This window comes from Dicentrarchus labrax, unplaced genomic scaffold (assembly GCF_905237075.1).
Source record: "Dicentrarchus labrax unplaced genomic scaffold, dlabrax2021, whole genome shotgun sequence".
Classification (NCBI taxonomy): Eukaryota; Metazoa; Chordata; class Actinopteri; family Moronidae; genus Dicentrarchus; species Dicentrarchus labrax.
In genome coordinates, this window is record NW_026136853.1 from 82,666 (window position 1) to 104,477 (window position 21,812).

At 40.0% G+C, this 21,812-nt stretch overlaps 1 long non-coding RNA gene and 1 gene segment (V, D, J or C); both read right to left on the minus strand.

The window, feature by feature from the left end:
• LOC127360142 (T cell receptor alpha variable 38-2/delta variable 8-like) overlaps positions 1 to 20,375 on the minus strand; it is a 43,093-nt gene extending 22,718 nt beyond the window's left edge. The window contains 2 exon segments of the V gene segment in view: positions 19,914 to 20,166; positions 20,257 to 20,375. Of these exon segments, the coding sequence occupies positions 19,914 to 20,166; positions 20,257 to 20,305 (302 nt within the window).
• Positions 1,375 to 3,268, minus strand: LOC127360145 (uncharacterized). 2 transcript variants are annotated; one of them, XR_007883292.1, is made up of 3 exons: positions 2,806 to 3,268; positions 1,691 to 2,594; positions 1,375 to 1,485 (listed from the first exon to the last, which is right to left on the minus strand). It is a non-coding gene; the product is annotated as an uncharacterized LOC127360145 (long non-coding RNA). The 2 variants fall into 2 exon arrangements; XR_007883291.1 differs by having other exon boundaries at positions 1,477 to 1,610.
• Positions 20,376 to 21,812: the final 1,437 nt, after the last annotated feature.

Consider the following 21,812-nt stretch of genomic DNA (forward strand, 5'->3'; position numbering starts at 1 on the left):
TTCTTCACAGCTGACACCTAAAGGAAGAGATAACTCTGTAACTTTATGATCTAAAGGTTTTTATCAATGAAGCTCTTTTAATGTTAATGATCTCACCTACCTCTTATTGTGAGCAGAAACAAAGTCACAAACAGACTGAAGTTCACTGACAGCATCTTAAAGATAAAGACAATCTGTCTGTTTTTTGGATGAAACACCACTGTGAAAGTTTCTGTCTTTTCTGTACTTGAGTCTCAGTTTTGCTCCTCCCTTAATCCCTCCCTCCTTCCTCTCACAACTCTGACAAATAGTGTGTTTGTCACTGCTGTGCTGCTGTTATTCACGAAATGCCATCATTTCCATCAGGTAACAAGTAGCTGATAAGGTCACACTGATTGACACTTTACAGCACGTGAACGTCCTGAGTTAAATCTTTAGTTTTTAATAATTATTATTAATAATAATACAAATAATAAAACTGCTACCATAATTACTGGATTAACTGGAATATATAACAAAACAATCAAAATTTAAGATGGGTTTAAAATATGTTTGAGTGTGCATAACAGCTGAATACAGTTAATAATTTAGAAAAGATCTGGAACATTTTGTAGACCTAATGTCAAACTAGCTCCGAAAGTTTAAGACATTTTTCTTAAAGCTTTCCATGGTCAGGATACAAACCTTTGACCAAGCACCGAGTGCATCATCTTGAGTCATGAACTCAAACCACTCAATTACTGATCAACCTGCAAGACCTGAGAGAAGAAGCAAGATAATAAAAATGAGAGAGGTCCTAATTGTTTAACATGGCCTCTGTCCTGTATCTGCCCGGCCCCCTTAACTTAGTATTGTCAAATGTACTCAATCAAATCTTTATAACCTGTCTCTGAAAGACGTTTAGTGTCAAATTATTGGACTCACTCAAACTAAAATAAATGAAGTTAATAATATCATGATTGTTAGTATTATATGAATCACAAAGAGAGTACAGACCTATGACCTGTATCTACAGCACTTGCCTATGTAACAATAATTGTTGATATAATTTTATGAAATGTTACACACATGTTAAAGTGACTTTATGTATAACATTTCACTTATTTTGTGCTTTATCTTTACTGCTTCACTACTTCATTCAGAATTGTGCTTTATTATATCTGAAAGGTATAATCCTTTCTATTTCAGTGTCAGTAGTTTAATTTCTAAAGCTTTACATCTCAGTCACATACCACTGTAGTTTGACAGTGTGTGACTCCCTCTAGTGGATGTTGTGGAGTATTCTGTTGTCTTTGCTCCAAAGGTTTTTGTACAGAGTTTTGGTGTTTCCTGTCACTGTGTGCCTCACAGCACAGTAGTACAGAGCAGAGTCTGTCACTGCAGCAGAGGAGATCTGCAGATCCATTTGGGTTTTATCCTCACTCACTTTAACAGACATTCCAGAGACTGGTTTTGCAAGGATTTCTCCTGATTTCAGATGAGAGATGAGGAACTCTGGTGGTTTTCCTGGATATTGTCGATACCAGAAAAAATAATCATCATTACCTTTGTAATAATTGTAGGACAGAGTAACAGTGCTGTCTTTGAAACTAAACTCTTGTTTCTTGGAGTGAGTTCTTCACAGCTGACACCTAAAGGAAGAGATAACTCTGTTATACAATGTTGTAACAGTTGCAAACACTAAGACTCCATCTTGATGCATGTAATATACCTGTTATAAAGTACAGAAACAGTAGAGAAAACACACAATGATGCAGTGACAGCATGTTGGATAAAGGTAATGTTTCTGGTTTGTGTATTGAACTCTGCTGAATATGGAAGTTCCTCTCTCTTCTATAGTTCAGTAACAGCTTAGCTCCTCCCTGAATCTCTCCCTCTCCTCTTAGATCTGTATTTTCTTCCTCCTGGTTAACAGACTGGTAGCAGCATTTTCCAAAAGCTGGAGGTGGGAAGTTTTCTGTTAATGATTCTTTTTTTTACTGGATTTAAATTAGTGATTTAAAGGATGGATCACCTTTTTCAGGGTTTGTAAATGTAAGAATTTTTAAAAATAAAATCATCATCACAGTACAACTTTAGTCCGTCAATGAAAAAGGAAGCTCAGCGTCAAATATTACATTAGTATGTGTAACATCAATGGAGAGATGAAATGTGAAATGTTACACACATGTTAAAGTGACTTTATGTATAACATTTCCCTTATTTTGTGCTGTATCTTTACTGCTTAACAGTGTGTGACTCCCTCTAGTGGATGTTGTGGAGTATTCTGTTGTCTTTGCTCCAAAGGTTTTTGTACAGAGTTTTGGTGTTTCCTGTCACTGTGGGCCTCAGAGCACAGTAGTACACAGCAGAGTCTGTCACTTTAGCTGAGATGATCTCCAGATGTACACGTTTCTCGGTTTTGTTAATGTGAGCTTTGAAATCAGAATCAGTTGGATGAATCAATCCTTCCTCTGTGATGTAGAGCAGGAACTCTGGTCTGGATCTCTGGTATTGTCGGTACCATTGAATGCTGAAGATGGCACCGTCATATTTACAGGTCAGGTTGATGTTTCTTCCCTCTGCAACATGTTCTTCAGTATTGTCTGGCTTTATGATGTTCATGGAACCCAGGGCTGCAAAATGAGTATTATTCATGTCAGTTAGTCTGCAAGACATTCTGACATCAACAAGTTATTTTTCTTTCATCGTTTTAGATACATTTAATAAACCAAATGTATTTTTCTACCATGGAAATTGTAACCTTACACAGATAAAGCTCTAGTACCAAATATCTGGTTAACACAGCAGGTTAAATGAGACTTTGATCTCTGTTCTAACACTCACCTATAAAGTGAGAGAAAAGTAAAAAGAGGTAAAGCAACATGTCTTTGGAGTTGTTAAAGTCAAACTGACAGCAGATGAGCAATGTTCTTCCACTGCAGTAGAATGAAAAAACTAAAGAGCCTCTCTGCTGCACAGCCCTTCTCCTCAACATCAAGCTGATTGTGCTTTTAGTTCCTCAAACATTTCTGCTCTGGAGACAGAAACAATCTCATTGGTTGAGTTCAATGTCAGTGGGAGGGGCCAGAGAAAATCCTTTTTACAGATTCTCTGCCTACCAAAGTTTAATGTAACCAATGACATTGTTTCTGCCTCAGAGAAATGTTTGCTGAATGTCCAGTTTCAGTTCTTCACACCATTGTGAGACCAAGGCAGGTCACAGTAGAAAGAAGCTGGATCACCTGAAGATTTAGTCTTTATTCTGGGAACATGGAGGACATTTTATAGTTCCATAATAATAATTACAGCAAACATTAATATTGGATATATTGAATCAGCCTTAGCTAGAAGCCATCATGTCTTTATCCTTTACCTTGTCTTTGTTTGTTAAGATGCACGCCAAATTATTATTTGAGTGAATTTGAGTTGTGGGATTTCAACGGAGAACAAAACAACAAAAACGTGAATATGGACACCGCGGAAGAGTCACGATCTGTTTGCTCTCCTAACATGAACTTCACCTTATAACTGTTATACTTATAAAACATTGCCCTGTTATAAGTTAATAACCTGAGGTAATGTTTGTGTTCAAATCCATAATTTAGACTGTAAGTTGTCAGACTGTTAGGTTAGCTAACTGCTAACTAACTGATGTAACAGGTAACTTAATATTAGCTAACGTTAGTGTTAAGCATATTTTATGAGTAGCAAAGCCATGTTAAATAGCCTAAGCAGTGATGTCATGTGCCTGCGCGCACAAGGATGCTATTGTGAGCATGCGCAGAATAAACGGTCAGTGTGAGTTCAGACCAAAGAGACGATGGCGGTCTGTCCTTTTTCTCCCGTGAATATTAGCCACTAGCAGGTGCTAGCTAATCACTTTGGTGACTGTGATAACGATAGACTGCTGCAGAAATGACTAACGCTACAGGTTATGGGCCCAGTCATGCAGGCCAAAGGTGGTTCAAACTTTTATTTGACGGTGACGAGAAAAATTATGAACTCTGGGAAACGAGGTTCCTCGCGCATATGGAGTTGCGCGGCCTCAGAGAAGTTATCTTGGAGGAGCCGCAGATAGATGAGGAAGACGGAGAGGCATATGCAGAGCTAGTGCAATGTCTGGACAACAAGAGTTTGTCATTGGTAATGAGGGACGTTAAACGTAATGGAAGAAGAGCACTGGAGATTCTTCGCGAGCACTATGCCGGAAAGGACAAACCCCGCGTTGTGAGTTTGTATTGGGAACTTTCCTCGCTCCATAAGGCTGGCAATGAAACAATCACTGACTATATTATTCGAGCAGAGACTATATTCACGTCATTGAGAAGAGCAGACTTATTAGCATATTAGTGATGGGCTTCAAATAGCCATGGTAGTAAAGGGGTTACCTGATTCATACAAGCCATTCGTCATGCACATCACCCAGACAAATGACATTGTAACGCTCAGTGAGTTTAAAACAAAACTGCGAAGTTATGAGAGTACTGAAAAATATGGAAAGAGTGACGTGAATGTAGAAGAAGACAACGTGATGAAGACTAGCGGGGTAACGTGGTCCCGTGGAAGAGGGAGAGGAAAGAAAATTAATCTGGCTGATGTCGAGTGTTACACGTGCGGTAAAAAGGGTCACATGGCCAGAACATGTCCTGACGAATCCCAGGCGAGAAGAGAGGAACGAAAATGGGACACACCACAGCGAGGAAGGGGACGCGGTCGAGGACGAGGCCGTGACCATGTGAAGAAAGCTGACGGAGAGACGGTTGCAGAGCCTACATCTTTCTGCTTCTTTAACGCGAGTGACTGTCCTACACAAAGAGGAAACAAAAAGGGTCTAATGGTCGACTGTGGCGCCACAACACACATGATCAACGACGCCACAAAGTTCAAAACAGTGGACATGAGCTTCAGACCCGAGGACCACATGGTCGAGCTTGCCGACGGGACCAAGGTGAGCGGGATGGCGAAGATGAGGGGAGACGCCGAAGTCTACTTGCTGGACAGCGAGGGACAACAAGTGAAAACGAGGCTCAAGCAAGCACTCTACATCCCATCGTTTCCACAAAACATCTTTTCAGTCAAAGCAGCGACAGCCAACGGAGCCGAGGTCCACTTCAAGGACGGTGATAACTGGCTGTTCCACAAGGATGGTACCAAGTTCAAAATGGATGTGTATGGTAGGCTGTATTACCTTAGCATAGTAGAAAATGAAAATGTTGATGAAGTGTATGGTTGTCATGACATTCAAACGTGGCATAGAATACTTGGCCATTGTAATTTTGATGATGTTGCAAAATTAGAGAAGGGGGTTGAAGGGATGTCTATAAAAGGTAAACATGATAAGTCCAATCAAAAGTGTGAAATATGCACACAGGGCAAGTTTACACAAAGCAGAAAAAGACAAGCAGACGCTAAAGCTACAACTGTACTAGAGCTAGTGCACACAGACGTATGCGGTCCTATAGAACCAGCAGATAAAGATGGATACAGGTATCAGCACTTTGGTCAACTTTGGTTGTTTTTAAAGTGCTTAACAAATAAAGTTGGATTGGATTGGATTGGATTGGATGTGATAGCATTTACTGATGATTACAGTGGGATGATTTTTCCATACTTTATTAAAGAGTGACACGACAAAAGCTACAGAAAAATTCATAGCAGACGTAGCTCCATATGGAAAGATTAAGTGCATAAGGTCTGATAACGGGACAGAGTTTACCGGACAGGAGTTCCAGTTTTTACTTAGGAGTAATGGGATAAGGCACGAGACCAGTGCACCCTACTCACCTCATCAGAACGGAACTGCCGAAAGAGGGTGGAGAACCTTATTTGAGATGTCACGATGCATGCTTTTGGAGAGTAACCTCTCAAAGCAATTATGGACATATGCTGTACAGACAGCAGCTCAAATCCGCAACAGGTGCTACAGTAAGCGGCTGGAGCAGACACCTTACCGTGTTTTCACAGGAAAAACACCTAACCTATCTAACATGAAGATATTTGGCTCTGAATGCTACATATATCAGCAGGATAAGAAGAAGCTGGATCCTAGGTGTAAAAAGGGGATCTTTGTAGGCTATGATAAATATAGTCCAGCATATAACGTGTATTATCCTGAGACAGGAAAAGTCCTAAAACATAGGCTGGTGAAATTCATCACCAAAGGTAGCGCAGATAGCCAGACTCAGACAGATTGTGACGTGAGTGACGACATTGAGAGTTATGGAGATACACCACCGAAGGTAATCAACCAGGGTCAGGGACAGCCTAAGGAAAGTAAAGAGTCCAGTGTTGAGAAGACTGATGAGGTAGGTCTGACCCAGACAGATAGTACTCAGAGAGAACAAGAAGAAAGGAAGTATCCTATGTGACAGAGAAAAGCTCCAGAGTACTTAAAGGAGTACCAGTGTAAAGAGTGTAATAGTGACGAAAGTGAAAATGTAGATTATTTCTACAGAGTGGCTTATGGTGTACCTAAAACATTTAGAGAGGCTATGGACTCTAAGAAATCAAAAATGTGGACTGATGCGATGGAAGAGGAGATGAACTCTTTGACAGAGAATGAGACTTTCACTCTGACCCCACTGCCAACAGGCAAACAAGCAGTGGGAGGTCGCTGGGTATATGCAGTGAAAGAGAGCACAGATGGATCTGAGACTTGTAAAGCCAGATACGTTGCAAAGGGGTATGGTCAAGTGGAAGGGATTGACTATAAAGAGACTTTTTCACCGACAGCCAACATGACCTCTGTCCAAGCATTGATGCAGGTGGCTGTACAAGAGGATCTTACCCTACACCAAATGGATGTAAAGACTGCTTACCTCCATGCTCCTATGGACTGTGAGGTATATATGGAGCAACTGGAAGGTTTTGAGATCAAGTCAAAAACAGGAGAACAACTAGTGTGTAAACTCAACAAGTCATTGTATGGTTTAAAACAGTGCGGGCGTAACTGGAACATGTTACTGCATGATCACCTTACAGAGAATGGTTTTGTACAAAATGATGCTGATCATTGTGTCTACAGCAGAGAATCTGACAAAGAAAAAGTGATTCTGTTAGTATGGGTAGATGACTTAATCATAGCGGCGAGTAACAACACCTTACTCAGTGAGGCAAAAGAAATGTTGAAGAGAAGGTTTAAGATGAAAGATATGGGTCCACTTAAACACTTCCTGGGCATCGACTTTAGACAGAGTGAGGGAGAGATCAAAATGACTCAAAAGAGACACATAGAGAAGATGTTAGCGAAATTTGGAATGTCCGCATGCAAACCAAGATCCACCCCATGTGAGCAAAGGTTAAACTTTGACAGTGAGGGTGAAGTTATTGACTCAACAGGATATAGAGAGATAGTAGGTAGCTTAATATACATTATGACATGTACCAGACCTGACCTGAGCTGGGTTGTTAGTAAACTATCACAACACCTAGCAGAACCAAAGCAGCAGCATTGGGCTACAGCAAAACACCTACTGAGGTACTTAAAGGGTACTATAGATCAAGAACTACACTTCCAGAAATGTGAGGGAAGCCTACAGCTTGAGGGATATAGTGACGCTGATTGGGCAGCTGACACAAATGACAGGAGGAGCACAACTGGATACTGTTTCAGCTTAACTGAGAATGGTCCAGTTATATTGTGGAAGAGTAGGAAACAGCCAACGGTGGCACTATCAACCTGCGAAGCTGAGTATATGGCTCTAGCAGCCACTACTCAAGAGAGTATGTACCTTGTACAACTACTTAAAGGAATAGATAGTAGTAACCACACACACACACACACACACACACACTATGAACTATTTTCTTACTTTCTTACTACTTTGTTCACGTCGCCTAAATACTTTTTTGGCGTTTTTGAGCACTTTTTATTTTTTGTTTACGCTGGTCTCCATGGCGACGAGGAGTCGCATTGTCCGTCGCCGTCGGACTTCGTCCGTGTTGTCTGCCACGGGAACTTTCCAGTGTTGTCGCCATCACTGTCTATATTCCTCACAGTGGTCTTCATCATCACCATCACTGTCTATATTCCTCACAGTGGTCTTCATCATCACCATCACTGTCTATATTCCTCACAGTGGTCTTCATCATCACCATCACTGTTTACATTTATGATGTCCTATTTATTCTCCTGTACAGCACTTAGGTCAACTTTGGTTGTTTTTAAAGTGCTTAACAAATAAAGTTGGATTGGATTGGATTGGATAATACTAGAAAAGCATTATATATGCAAGAACAATCCATTTACCATATTCTTCACTGTGTCAGAACCTATAGGTGTGCATCACCTGTGTGATCATGAGAAGGCTGAAGAACCAGGAGTGACAAGATATCACCGGCTGCTGGGGTGCAGCATTAAACCCAGAGACAGGTCGGCAAGCAGAGGCAAAACATACAGAGAATGAAACCAAGTTCACATCAGTCATAATAAGATATTATGTAAGAATGAATGTATGTGTGAGGCTGTTGGGTAATATTTTGCATGTCTATGTCTCCAACAGTAAACTGGCTAATATTGTTTGTTTGTCTGTGTGTTTTCCCCTCATGATCCAGACATTTTGGAAATGAAAAGTCTCCTGCCACAAGATCTTCAGAGCCAGTGAGTATTCATGTTATCCTGATAAAGACTGTGAATGGATAATGTGCATACTAGAGGCCATATTACTGCCAGTTTGTCAGCACAAAGACAAACAATATTGTACTCATCTATGCTGTGTATGAATCCAGTGGTGCCGAATGGTTAACAATGGTTAAACAACTTCTTTCAAATATGAAAATGTACATAGTGGTTCAAACATGAATCCCATTCCACACATTAACATGAATCCCTGTTTTCTATGACTTTCCCATCATGCTGGCCAGTAGTCTTTGTAACACAGTAATGTAAGTTGGCTAGTCATTCCCCAAAGTTATCCAGGAAATAGCTCTGCAGTCCAATGGCCACTTTAACATCCTTTCTGAGTAAAAGCCTTTAACTATAATGTCTCATCAATTTAAATGAAGTTTGTTTAAAAGAGTAGTTCACTTTAAATTAAAAATCAGTCATTACCTAACCCTCATGCTGAAAGAAGGTCAGGTTATTTTTTTCAATTCACAAAACACTCCTGGAGTTTCACATGAAAACAGCTTGCTGCATCCTCCCAAACAGCTGTAGTCAACAGCGGCTTTGTTTCAAACGTTAAAAAACAACTTTACAAAAACATAAAAAGGCCTTCATACTGCTTGTCTATCCTAATCCAAGTTTTCCAAAGTCCAGACATGCCAAGTTGACCTGAAAAGTCGTCATTTACACCATGTGTTGAGCAGAAATCTTCACTGTAGCTTCTTAGCTGGGAGCTGCGTTGACGTACACACTGTTTGATCTGTGGGTGTGGGTTTGCTTGACCACAGTGCAGAGCTCAGAACCTGAGGATTCTTCACTTGTTTTTTGCATTTAAAACGTAGTCACTATTTTCTGCAGTTGTTTGGGAAAATGCTACAACACTGATTTCCTGTGAAACTCCAGCAGTGTTCATTTAAAATGAACTATAAATAAAATCCTACTTTTTACAGTAAAGACCTTTCAGTAATAGTTTCTCTCTGTGTGTGTCCCCTCCAGGAGCATCAAAGATCCAGACGATTTCTGCCAATTTGGAGGAGGATTCAGATTTTTCTGCTTTTTCTGCTGTGTTGTACCTCTGTTACAGATTCATTGACCCTTTGTGGTATATTTTCATTTTACTTAATAATACACTGTATAGTTAGGATTCTTAATTAAAAGACTGTAATGCTTCTCCACAGATGTTATCAGAACTACCTTATACAGAGCCCCCAAGGGTTAGGAGAATGAAGAAGACCACAACTCCCTCAGCTCAACAACACAATTTGTTGCTTCCTCCATCCATTTCAAAGGTGAAATCTTGACCTCATTTTGATAGAAATGCTAACAGACACACATGTTACACACATTTAGTTTTTCAGTTCCTCCTGGGGGGCTCTAAAGAACTGTTGTGAATAATTGGTTGATATTGTAAATTGACATCTGAATACAAAAAATAAAAGGATTTTAGAATCAATAGTGGTGATTACTTTATTTGTAGTTAATTTCCCACGACATTTTAATCGAAACAGTGAAAACCTTTAGCTGTATCTATTATGTATTGCTTTAGTATGTTTTCAGTTGAGGATATTTCACAGTAATTTTGAAGATCATATTTTGGTGTGTGATCGTAATAATTTAGAAAAAATCTGTAAAATAATCATATTTTCCTGCAGAACTTTTAGCATTGTCCCTTTATTGGAGGTGATTGATCATAATTATTTGGGAAAAATCTGTAAAAGAATGGTATTTTTTGGTAAACATTTGAATGTAATTTCCTGTAAATTTAATGTTTTTACACATTATTTGAATTAGGGTATTTTACTTTAATTTTACTTTCTTACAGTGTGGTGGATGACTTGTGGTCGATGACTTTGACTCCTTCCCAGTCAATGCTGTGACTGATTTTGGTCTGGAGTTCTCAGACAGCTGATGTTGTCTGTTTCTGTTGTTCATTCGGTCTCTTGTTCAGGGTTCTTGCTGTTTCACAATATAGTGTTCCCCATAGTTATTTAGTGTGTTATCAGAAACCACTCCAGTCTTTCTCTTTGGATGAACCCTGAACCATTACACATAGTTGAAAGCTCCTTAAAGCTACTAACTCCATCATTGAGGCCTCCAGGTACAAATTCAGTTCTCTTTCATTTCACAGCAGTGTGATGTGCAAACTCATTGTAGAGAAACTACAAAAGGTGTAATCAATGATAAACAATTTTAATAGAATAATAATCATGTAAACTTATGGAATACATCATTGTCAGCAAAACAATGGAAATCTATATTGTGTTTAAAATGCATTTACCAAAATAGAAATGAACAGGACCCAGGATCAAACCCTGTGGTACACCACAATCACAGAAACTTCTTTAGTAAATGTAAAGACAGGAGCAATCAAAACCTGAGTCTGGGTTGTCAACCAGTTTATGGAGATCCTTGATTCAAACTGTATGATTTATCAGTAGTGGAGTTAAATATAACAGTAAATATAATTACACACTTACTAACTTAATATAAAACTGAATTGAAATTGAAATGATCATACTGACAGGCCTCATTCACAGCCCTGTCTTATATGATTGCCAATTAACAGTCCATCATTTACTGCAGTTCACTCAAAACTGAAGACAAATGTTAAAGACCAAAAACTGTAAAGGTGGACTTCTACTGAGAAATATTCAGACTGTACCCAGTCCAGCTGGTAACAGATCAGCTCAGTATGCTCAGTATATGACTGAATATTTGAGCTATAAAATACTGGACCCAGTCTGACCTGGTAAATGTTGGGAAACAAATAGAAATGTTATAGGAATAAAACAATGTATGATAAATGCACTTTAGATAAAAAATTCAGGTCACAAATCTATTTATTTTGCTAAAAGTTTTAATGTTAGACAAGTTGTTGTCCAGATGTCATATATTACTCATTTTAATTTTCAGTGTTGATTTATTTGTTTCCATGGTGTCTTGTGTTTGAAGCATCATCCAGTTGGTTTGTCATTGATGTGGATTTGCTGCTCATGTGAATCCTCCCACAGTGTTTCATTAGCAGCTGTAACCACAGTGACTCTGATAAAACAGGAATTAGCAGAATCCATCTGATATGAAGCTGTGGTTTGAATACCACTTCCCTCCTCTTTGAAGAGTAGTCAGATATCTGTGTTCAGGTTTTTGTACAGCCTCTTCTACACTTTGTATCACTGTGTTTCTAGAGCACAGTAGTAGAGAGCTGTGTCTGCCAGGGTTAGTTTTCTGATGGTCAGTTCAGTTGATGAACCTGTTGTTTTAGATTCATATCGTTTATCTGGAATATATTCAGTTGTGATCCCTTTTGCTCCTTTCCAGAGTATAAACTGAGGAGCCTGAAGGTCAGAATGTCTGTACCAGTACAGCAAAATGTTGCGTTGAGTTGTCTCATATTGACATTTGAGTGTGACAGATTCTCCTTCTCTTCCACTGACTTTATCTGCTACAGGAGAGATTGTGTCTCCAGCTATTAGTCCTGGAAAAAGTGGAGAAAATGAAGCCATTAGACTAACATTGTTCATGAGGCTGAGAGGAGAAGACAGTGGAAAATATCAAGTGTACAGTGTTACTCTGTGGACAGAAACAGCTCAACTGTTGAGAGATTTCTGCTCTGAACTCCAGTTTCCATCAATCTTTAGAAAAGAATAAAAACATGTTGTGCTTTCTATCTTACCAAAGAAAAGAGCAGCAAGAATAATCCACAGCCAATGTTCCATCTCTACAACAAGGTTTAAATCAACAGGAGAAACTAGCTGATGTTCAACATTCAGTGTGACAATTGTTCTCTTCACAGCAGCAGTTATTATTGACAGAATGGTTGAACACAGTGCAGAAGTAGTGCACCGCCTACTTGATAATGTCGCCCTCTAGTGGAGCTAAAAAGTTGAGTCCAACAGTGTGGAAAAAAGGCTTCCAGCAGCTTGTCAGTGTGTCAGCTTGTGTTTTTGTACAGAGACTGTGGGTTTGCTGTCACTGTGGGCCTCACAGCACAGTAGTACAGAGCAGAGTCTGTCACTGCAGCAGAGGAGATCTGCAGATCCATTTGGGTTTTATCCTCACTCACTGTAACTGACAGTCTAGAGGTTGTTTCATTTTGTGTTCCCAAGTGAAAGATGAGGAACTCTGGTGGTTTTCCTGGATATTGTCGATACCAGAAGAAATAATCATTGCTATCAGCTTGTTTGTAGTATTTGTAGGACAGAGTAACAGTGCTGTCTTCTAAACTGGACTCTTGTTTCTTCAGTGGAGTGAGTTCTTCACAGCTGACACCTAAAGGAAGAAATAACTCTGTTATACAAAGTTGTACAATTCTTTCCATCACTCTATTCAGAAAATATTGGAGTGAAACTTTCAAAAGTTAACAAACCTTTGAGAATGACCAGAAATATCAGAGAAAACACACAATGATGCAGTGACAGCATGTTGAATAAAGGTAATGTTTCTGGTTTGTGTATTGAACTCTGCTGAATATGGAAGTTCCTCTCTCTTCTATAGTTCAGTAACAGCTTAGCTCCTCCCTCAATCTCTCCCTCTCCTCTTAGATCTGTATTTTCTTCCCCCTGGTTAACAGACCGGTAGCAGCATTTTCTACCAGCTGGAGGTGGGAAGGCTTTTGTTGTTTATTCTTTTATCACTGTCACTGAGTTACATGTGATGATTTAAAGGGTGGATCACACTTTTAAGGTTTGCAAACACAAGAAGGACACAATTTGTTCTCCTTAATGGAGAAAATATTGTTTCATCCCAATACAACTGAAGTCAGCTGATAATAAAAGGGAACCTCAGCACCACATATTGTATCGGGTTGCTTAACATCAACAAACAGTTTAGAATTATTAGATTTTACCCAGTTTTCAGAGGTTAAGGGGCAAATAAACAGATCTCAGATCTAGAGTCACTCAATTAGTGAATCTGGAACACTTGACATGTAATAAACCAGTTGCCAGAAGCTTCTATACAAATGAATCTACAAAGTTTGGATTTTTTAAAATTTTTATCTAGGGGCAACATTTAAACTACATGAAAAATGACAGGACCTAGGATTGAACCCTGTGGTACACCACACGATTTTAAGAGCACATATTTGTGATGCGCACACAAATATTTCTTGTTTTAAATATGTGCAATAAAAATTTACAAATGCAGAAATTGTCAGGTATTTGCAATTTTCATCAAATACATATTTGGAAGTTGTTACATTGATATATGAATTGTCAAACCCGCATTTGTCTCAGTGCTTTTAATTTGTAAACCTCCCTGCATTTGTGTGTGGATTTTTGAGACTTTCCTGACGTGACTCCAATACACAAATGCATTTTTTCTACAAGGGGGTCGTCTGCAGCCAATCAGATGTCTCACCCCTTTACAGCCAATTACATAATTGAAGAAATGGGGCATAATGTACATGTCCAGCTGAAAGAGAAAGCTAAAGATTTTGAGTGTTTTGCAATGACGTGCAGGACACAGCACAACTGCAGATTTTTATTCAGGGAGTTAATTCAACTTTTGAAGTGTCCGAGGAGCTGGCAGTCTCTACAAAGTTGGATTTAGACTGGGCTAAGCTGGCGAGCATCACAACGGACGGTGCTCCGAGTATGGTTGGTGCGTCGCGGGGGCTAGTGGGCCGCATAAAAAGAGAAATGGAGGAACGAGGTCTCACCCCCCCACTACAAGTCCACTGCCTGATTCACCAGCAAGCACTGTGCTGCAAAGTTCTGAAGTGGGAATCTGTCATGAAGGTGGTTGTGTCTTGCTTAAACTTCATCAGAGCAAACGGACTAAAACACAGGCAGTTCCAAGCTTTTCTATCAGAGCTGGAGTCTGCCCATGGAGACGTGCTTTACCACGCTGAAGTCAGATGGTTAAGCCGGGGTAGAGTTTTGAAGCACTTCTACAAGCTGCTACCTGAAATCAACCCCTTTCTCCTGACAAAGGGAAAAACTGTCCCAGAGCTGATTGACACAGAATGGAAATGGGACCTTGCCTTTTTAACAGAAATTTTAAACAGCCTCAATTTACAGCTCCAAGGCAAGGGGAAATTAATCTGTGACATGTATTCCCACGTCAAAGCATTTGAGGTTAAACTGGCGCTGCTTATTGGACAAGTGCAAAAACAAGACTTCACCCATCTCCCTGCTACTCGAAGCCTCTCAGCTGAGGAGCCAGCGGTCCCGTTTCCAACCAAGAAGTGCAAGGACGCACCGACATTAATGACACCTTGCCTTCTCTTCAATTTGAACTGGCTGAGTTGCAGACCTGCGATGTGCTGAAAGACGCATTCAAGCCCAACTGTCTCATAGAGTACTATGCTTCCCTCCCAAACGAGACCTACCCCAACATCAGAAAGCACGCTATGAAGATGTCCAGTTTTTGGGAGCACATATATCTGTGAGCAAACTTTTTCACGTATGAAGTTGATAAAAAATCCGATGAGATCAAGACTCTCAGATCAACACCTGCATCAGTCTCTGAGACTGGCTGTAACTGGAATGGAACCTGACATCAATCTCCTCACCAGTCAGAAGCAAGCCCACAGCTCACACTGATGTGGTAAGCCTGCTGATTTCAGTAACTATGAATATGAAAAAATGTCAGTATAGTAATGCTCTTTTTATAGGCAACATGTTTCTTGAACAGTGATGTCACATACAAAATGAGACTGCAGCATGTCATCTGCTGATGGGCTGCTTGTGTTTTTTTATCTGCCATTCCTGAAGGGCCTGCATGCTTCCAGGACCACCCTAAAGTCAGGAGGAGAGATTGTGGTTGACCGCTCCCACCCTGGAGCCAGGATCCTCATCATCACAGCACAAAAACCTAATCTAAGAGTCATGTAAATACCAAACCAGATCACCTTATATACCTGTTTATTACAATTATTCTGTATTAATGTTATTTCACTGTGGCCTTAGTAAACATACTTGTTAGACGAAATAATATGTTATGCATTGTTAACTCACCTTTATCTGAGAATACAAAATCAGCTCAACAAGATAAGACTACCTGATTCTTACCATTATTCTGTTTTAATATTATTTCACTGTGTGGCCTTAAGAAACAAAGTAACCTGTAAAGACAAAATACTTACCTGTTGTTAACTCACCTTTACTTTACTCTGTACATACAAATTCAGCTCACCTAGATAAGATTACTTCACCTGATTTTTACTATAATTCTGTATTTATGTTATTTCACTACCTGTAAAGACAAAATACCTACCAAATGTTAACTCACCTGTACCTGTTACAAAAATCACATCACCTCATTGTTACCTGGCATCAGCTTGTGTTTTCATTTTCTATAAAATAAAAGGAGTATCTGTGGTACTTCAAATAAGACTTTCTATTACTTTTTTTGCAGACCAACAGGTGGTGCCAAGGCCCAGCGAAGGGCAGCTGCAAAAAAATTATCATTATAATCTCCACAATAATACTGGTTGTCACTTTGGCCCATATCATTTCCTGTTATAGACTGACCCCGGCCCCCCATCACAGAAAGGAAAGTTGATGTGGCCCCCGTCGAAAAAAGTTTGGGGACCCCTGATTTAGAACATCTCTCTTCTCAAAGACTGTATTGACCACTCTGGATGTGTATTGCCACCGTGTTGGTGCCACTCGAGGGAGATGCCGCTGGCAGATTTCGTCCAGTATTTGCGTGCACCGAGGCGATCTAGAAAGAAATGCAGCAAGGCCATTGAGGTGGGCGAAAAACTTCTTGCATTCTTTAAGCTTTGAGGCCCCCTGAGTCAGTACTAAATTGAGCCGATGTGCATAGCAGTGTATGAATAAAGCCAAGGGTGATCTCTCCTTAATTTTAGCCTGCACCCCATTTAATCCAGAAGACAATGACCGCTGCACCACCATAACACTGTGCCACGACTTTACCCACACATTCATTTTCCACCAAAAATCAGATGATAAGACCTGCAATGTCATCGGCTCGCTTCCCACTGGTAACATCTTCAAATCTGACCAACCGCTCCACACCTGTGCCCGTTACGTAACGCAGGACCAGTGCGAGCTGCGCTGCGTTACTCGCGGCTGTCGTCTCATCCACCATAACAGAGACAAACGGTGCTTCATTAACTTCCCTTCTGATCTCTTCTCCCATCACTTCAGCAATAGCAGTGATCAGGTCCTTTTGTATTTTGCCCGACGTCCCACTAAACACTTTATTAGTGGACAGGTGGTAATGTAGATCCGTGTTGCTCTCAGCAATGAGAGAAAGAAGCTCCACATAGTTTCCTCTGTTTGTGGATCCAGTGCTTTCATCGTGTCCTCGAAATTAAAGTTCCTGCTTGCCCCAAAAAATAACACGGTTTATCAGTCTTTGTAGGATTTCCCTATTTTTCTTCACCTTTTCGTTGTGGAGCTCCGTTTCCCTGCGCACTTGCTTGCTCAGCTGTTGATCCACTCTGGTTTCCCCAAAAGTTTTGGAAAGCACCGTTGCTTATAAGTGTCCGGGGTACCGCTCGTAGTTAGTGGACTGAAAGTGGCGGACAAATCCTTTTCCCGGTTGTGACAGGCTTGCTAGCTTCGGAGTTGCCCGACCTTTCTCAACGATGTCCAGCTTTTCTTGAAAAGTCCATCTTGAAAATGGCTTTGACAATATATCTGCAACCAAATCCATTTCTTCTCCGTTTATACTTGCTCGTTTAGTTCACTACAAAATGCAGTTTGCTAGCTCTGGCTAGTACGCTCTCTGACTATCCAATCAAAGGGTGTGAACACGCTGACGTCACCGTACGCCTGCTAGAGGGCCTCGGTGTCGCCAACTCAAAATCTACAACAATTTGATCAACACTTATTTTATGCTACAGGGCCCGCAGACCTGATTGTGAAGGCCTCCAGGCAGATTGTTTTGACCCTGGCAACAAATGATGGCTGAAATGTGATTGGTTAAATGCTTTAATGTGAAAATACACGTCTGGAAGCAGCTCAACCAGAGGAAAAGCTATGAAAGGAAGCAGACAGACCATTTGGAATTATTTAATAATAATTATAAAAAATATATAATTATTATATAAGTATTCATGGACAAAATATAATTATTTATATATTTTTATAATTTATTATCAGTCTGTGATCAGATATTTCTTAGGCCAGCAGAGAAGGCCTTGCAGGCCCTGACAGCCTAACACTGAGCTCAATGTGATAGTTAACCTGCAATTTTGAATGTCACATCAGCATTTGCTGTTACATTCAATTATGATTAGTTATTGTTTACATAAATAATATCCCTAAACTATCCCTATATCCCAAAACCTCATTGTTATCAGAGTTTCTATGGTATGATACAGCAAGCATTTTCTGTTCTGTGTTTTATCTTTAGTTCACTACACAGAATCCACACTGTATCATCACATAGCATTGAAGTTTAACAGTGTGTGACTCCCTCTAGTGGATGTTGTGGAGTATTCTGTTGTCTTTGCTCCAAAGGTTTTTGTACAGAGTTTTGGTGTTTCCTGTCACTGTGGGCCGCAGAGCACAGTAGTACACAGCAGAGTCAGACAGCTGAAGGTTCTGGATCTTCAGAGGAACTGATGTCTTGTTGATTGTAGCATCAATTCTGTCTTCCTCTGTTGGATCATCCTTTTTTCCAGAGTAACGTTGCAGTATAAACTTGGGGACATTATTTAGTTCTTGTTTGTACCAGAACAAATAGGAATATGTTGCAGTGGACCCAAATGTACATCCAAGTGTAACTGTCTCTCCTTCAGTAGCAATGACATCTCCTGGTGGCTGGGTCACTCTGTCTTCTCCTTTACACTCTGGGGAAGAAGAGAACATGCAGAGGAAGAGATGAATCAATAAAGATGATTGATTAAAGGAGAACAATCAGTAGGTTTAAAGAGTTACCTAGCCAGAGAGTCAGAATCAGGATGTTTCTCAGCCAGTGTTTCATGTCTGCAGTGAGAGGGGAGGAGAGAGAGGAAGAACATTGATACTCTGATGGATCTGGGCCTTCACATCATTGGTCCTTCCTCTTTATCATCTGTTGAGGAACTCTCAACATTTACATCTCATTTATATTCAGCAGTGAAATATCTCAGAAACTGCTGAATGGATTGTCATGAGCTTTTATCCAGATATTCATGGTTGTCATTATATTTGGTTCATTCATGTTCCCCTCAGGATGAATTGTAAGAACTTTGGTGATCCTCTGACCTTTAATCAGTGTTTAATTAGTCCCATACTTTGGTTTATGACCAAATACCAACAAGACTAATGACATAGCTGAAGTTGATATGAGGATGCAGCAGTTCTAGTCAGTAAGATCCAGTGGGTGTCTTTCACTCTTAAAGTATTTTAGATATAAAATTCCTTGGAATATGTTTCTGTACACAACGAGGACTATGGATTTGGTCCATATCAGTGTAATATCCAGACTATATGCCATTAGCAACATTGTATTTAAGCCAGTTTTCACATTTTTAGGGGGAAAAATGAGCATCACCATGTGACCTGTAGACAAGATGGCTATGTACTACTTTGAAACTAACACATTCATACACATTCACACACTGATGCACAGCATCAGGAGCAATTTGGGGTTCAGTATTTTGCTCAAGGATACTCCAACATGTTGCGCAAGGAGCCGTGGATCGAACCAACAACCTTCCTATTAGTGGACGACTCTGCCTCTGAGACACAGCCGCCCTATAAGAACTTTCTACTCAAGTTGGAAAAAAAAGGAAAAAGCGTTCCAGCACAGGTATCACAGAGTCTTTGGAGGAAACCTTGGCACTCCAAGAGGATTGAAATAGAAGAGACAACATCTGCATCATTAACCGACCAGAATCAAAAATGTAAAGGCACACAGAATTGGGCCTGAATGCACCACCGGAGATTAACATATTAAATGGTATAATTTTTAATTATTCCTCTTTTATTACCAGGCTCCTTAAAACTGAACTGGACTGCATAGAGGGCATAGACTTAATCATTTACCTAGATTTTTTTCCCATCTGATTAACGCTGCCTAGGAAGGTATAGGTGCCTATAATGGGACTTTATTTCTCTTTTTAAGATTTAAGCAAGGGAGCCTTATATTATTTAAACCCTTCTTCAAAAAGAAGAACACATGTCCAAACAATCATAAAATCATAAACCTTTTTAAATCTCTTAAATGGGAGAGGAGCAGTGGCAAAGGTTTAAGCCCCCTTTCTCATAGTCAGGTGTCTATATTAGCAAGGGGGGGGGGTTTACTTTACTGTGTTTTTTTTTTTTCCTTTTGGGGCTTGGCAACCGGCGGTTGGGGAATAAGATCTCTATATTTCTTAAATGAAAATGTTTTCATCTTGCCAACATAACAAACAGTTCCTGCAATAACTACAGTACAGACGTCTGACCTGCATCTACAGCACTGGCCCATGGTTGAATCAAGTGTGGATGAAAATTCCTTAAACGTGTCCTCAGTTTTCCCTGTGCCAATCTTGAAGCGGCTCAGTATGAATTTGGGGCTGTTTCCATCCTGTTTGTACCAGAAGAGATAATCATTTGATGAACTGCTGTTATATTGACAGTCAAGTGTTACTTCCTCTCCTTCAGTCGCAGTCACATCTCCTTTTGGTTGCAGCACGTTGTCTCTTTGTGCTCTGCATTCTGTAAAACAGCAACAAACAGGATCAGTGTGCTGTTAAAGAATCATGTCAATGTTGGATTGATATCACAGAAACAGAGTTGTGTTCATACCAAGGCACAGAGCAGCCAGCAACACTGAGATGAACAGAGGCTGCGTCATATCTGCAGTGTTGAGTAACTGTGAGCTACAGCAAGTAGAAAGAAGGCTGTGATCTCTCTGTTTAGTCTTCATCAAAACTAAGTTGGTGGATTAGAAGGAGGAGCCTGATCACACTGACAGGCCTCATTCACAGCCCTGTCTTATATGATTACAAATCAACAAACAGTCCATCATTTACTGCAGTTCAATCAGATGGAAAACAAAACTGAATAAAAATGGTAAAGACCAGAAACTGTAAAGGTGGACTTCTGCTGAGAAATATTCAGACTGTACCCAGCCCAGCTGGTAACAGATCAGCTCAGTATGCTCAGTATATGACTGAATATTTGAGCTATAAAATACCGGACCCAGTCTGACCTGGTAAATGTTGGGAAACAAATAGAAATGTTATAGGAATAAAACAATGTATGATAAATGCACTTTAGATACATAATGAAGTCACAAATCTATTTATTTAGCTAAAAGTTTTAATGTTAGACACGTTGTTGTTCAGATGTCACATATTACTCATTTTAATTTTCAGTGTTGATTTATTTGTTTCCATGGTGTCTTGTGTTTGAAGCATCATCCAGTTGGTTTGTCATTGATGTGGATTTGCTGCTCATGTGAATCCTCCCACAGTGTTTCATTAGCAGCTGTAACCACAGTGACTCTGATAAAACAGGAATTAGCAGAATCCATCTGATATGAAGCTGTGGTTTGAATACCACTTCCCTCCTCTTTGAAGAGTAGTCAGATATCTGTGTTCAGGTTTTTGTACAGCCTCTTCTACACTTTGTATCACTGTGTTTCTAGAGCACAGTAGTAGAGAGCTGTGTCTGCCAGGGTTAGTTTTCTGATGGTCAGTTCAGTTGATGAACCTGTTGTTTTAGATTCATATCGTTTATCTGGAATGTATTCAGCTGAAGATCCTTTTGCTCCTTTATAGAGTATAAACTGAGGAGCCTGAAGGTCAGAATGTCTGTACCAGTGAAGGCCAATATAGCTGTCAGTTGTCTCATATTGACATCTGAGTGTGACAGATTCTCCTTCTCTTCCACTGACTTTATCTCCTACAGGAGAGATTGTGTCTCCAGCTATTAGTCCTGGAAAAAGTGGAGAAAATGAAGCCATTAGACTAACATTGTTCATGAGGCTGAGAGGAGAAGACAGTGGAAAATATCAAGTGTACAGTGTTACTCTGTGGACAGAAACAGCTCAACTGTTGAGAGATTTCTGCTCTGAACTCCAGTTTCCATCAATCTTTAGAAAAGAATAAAAACATGTTGTGCTTTCTATCTTACCAAAGAAAAGAGCAGCAAGAATAATCCACAGCCAATGTTCCATCTCTACAACAAGGTTTAAATCAACAGGAGAAACTAGCTGATGTTCAACATTCAGTGTGACAATTGTTCTCTTCACAGCAGCAGTTATTATTGACAGAATGGTTGAACACAGTGCAGAAGTAGTGCACCGCCTACTTGATAATGTCGCCCTCTAGTGGAGCTAAAAAGTTGAGTCCAACAGT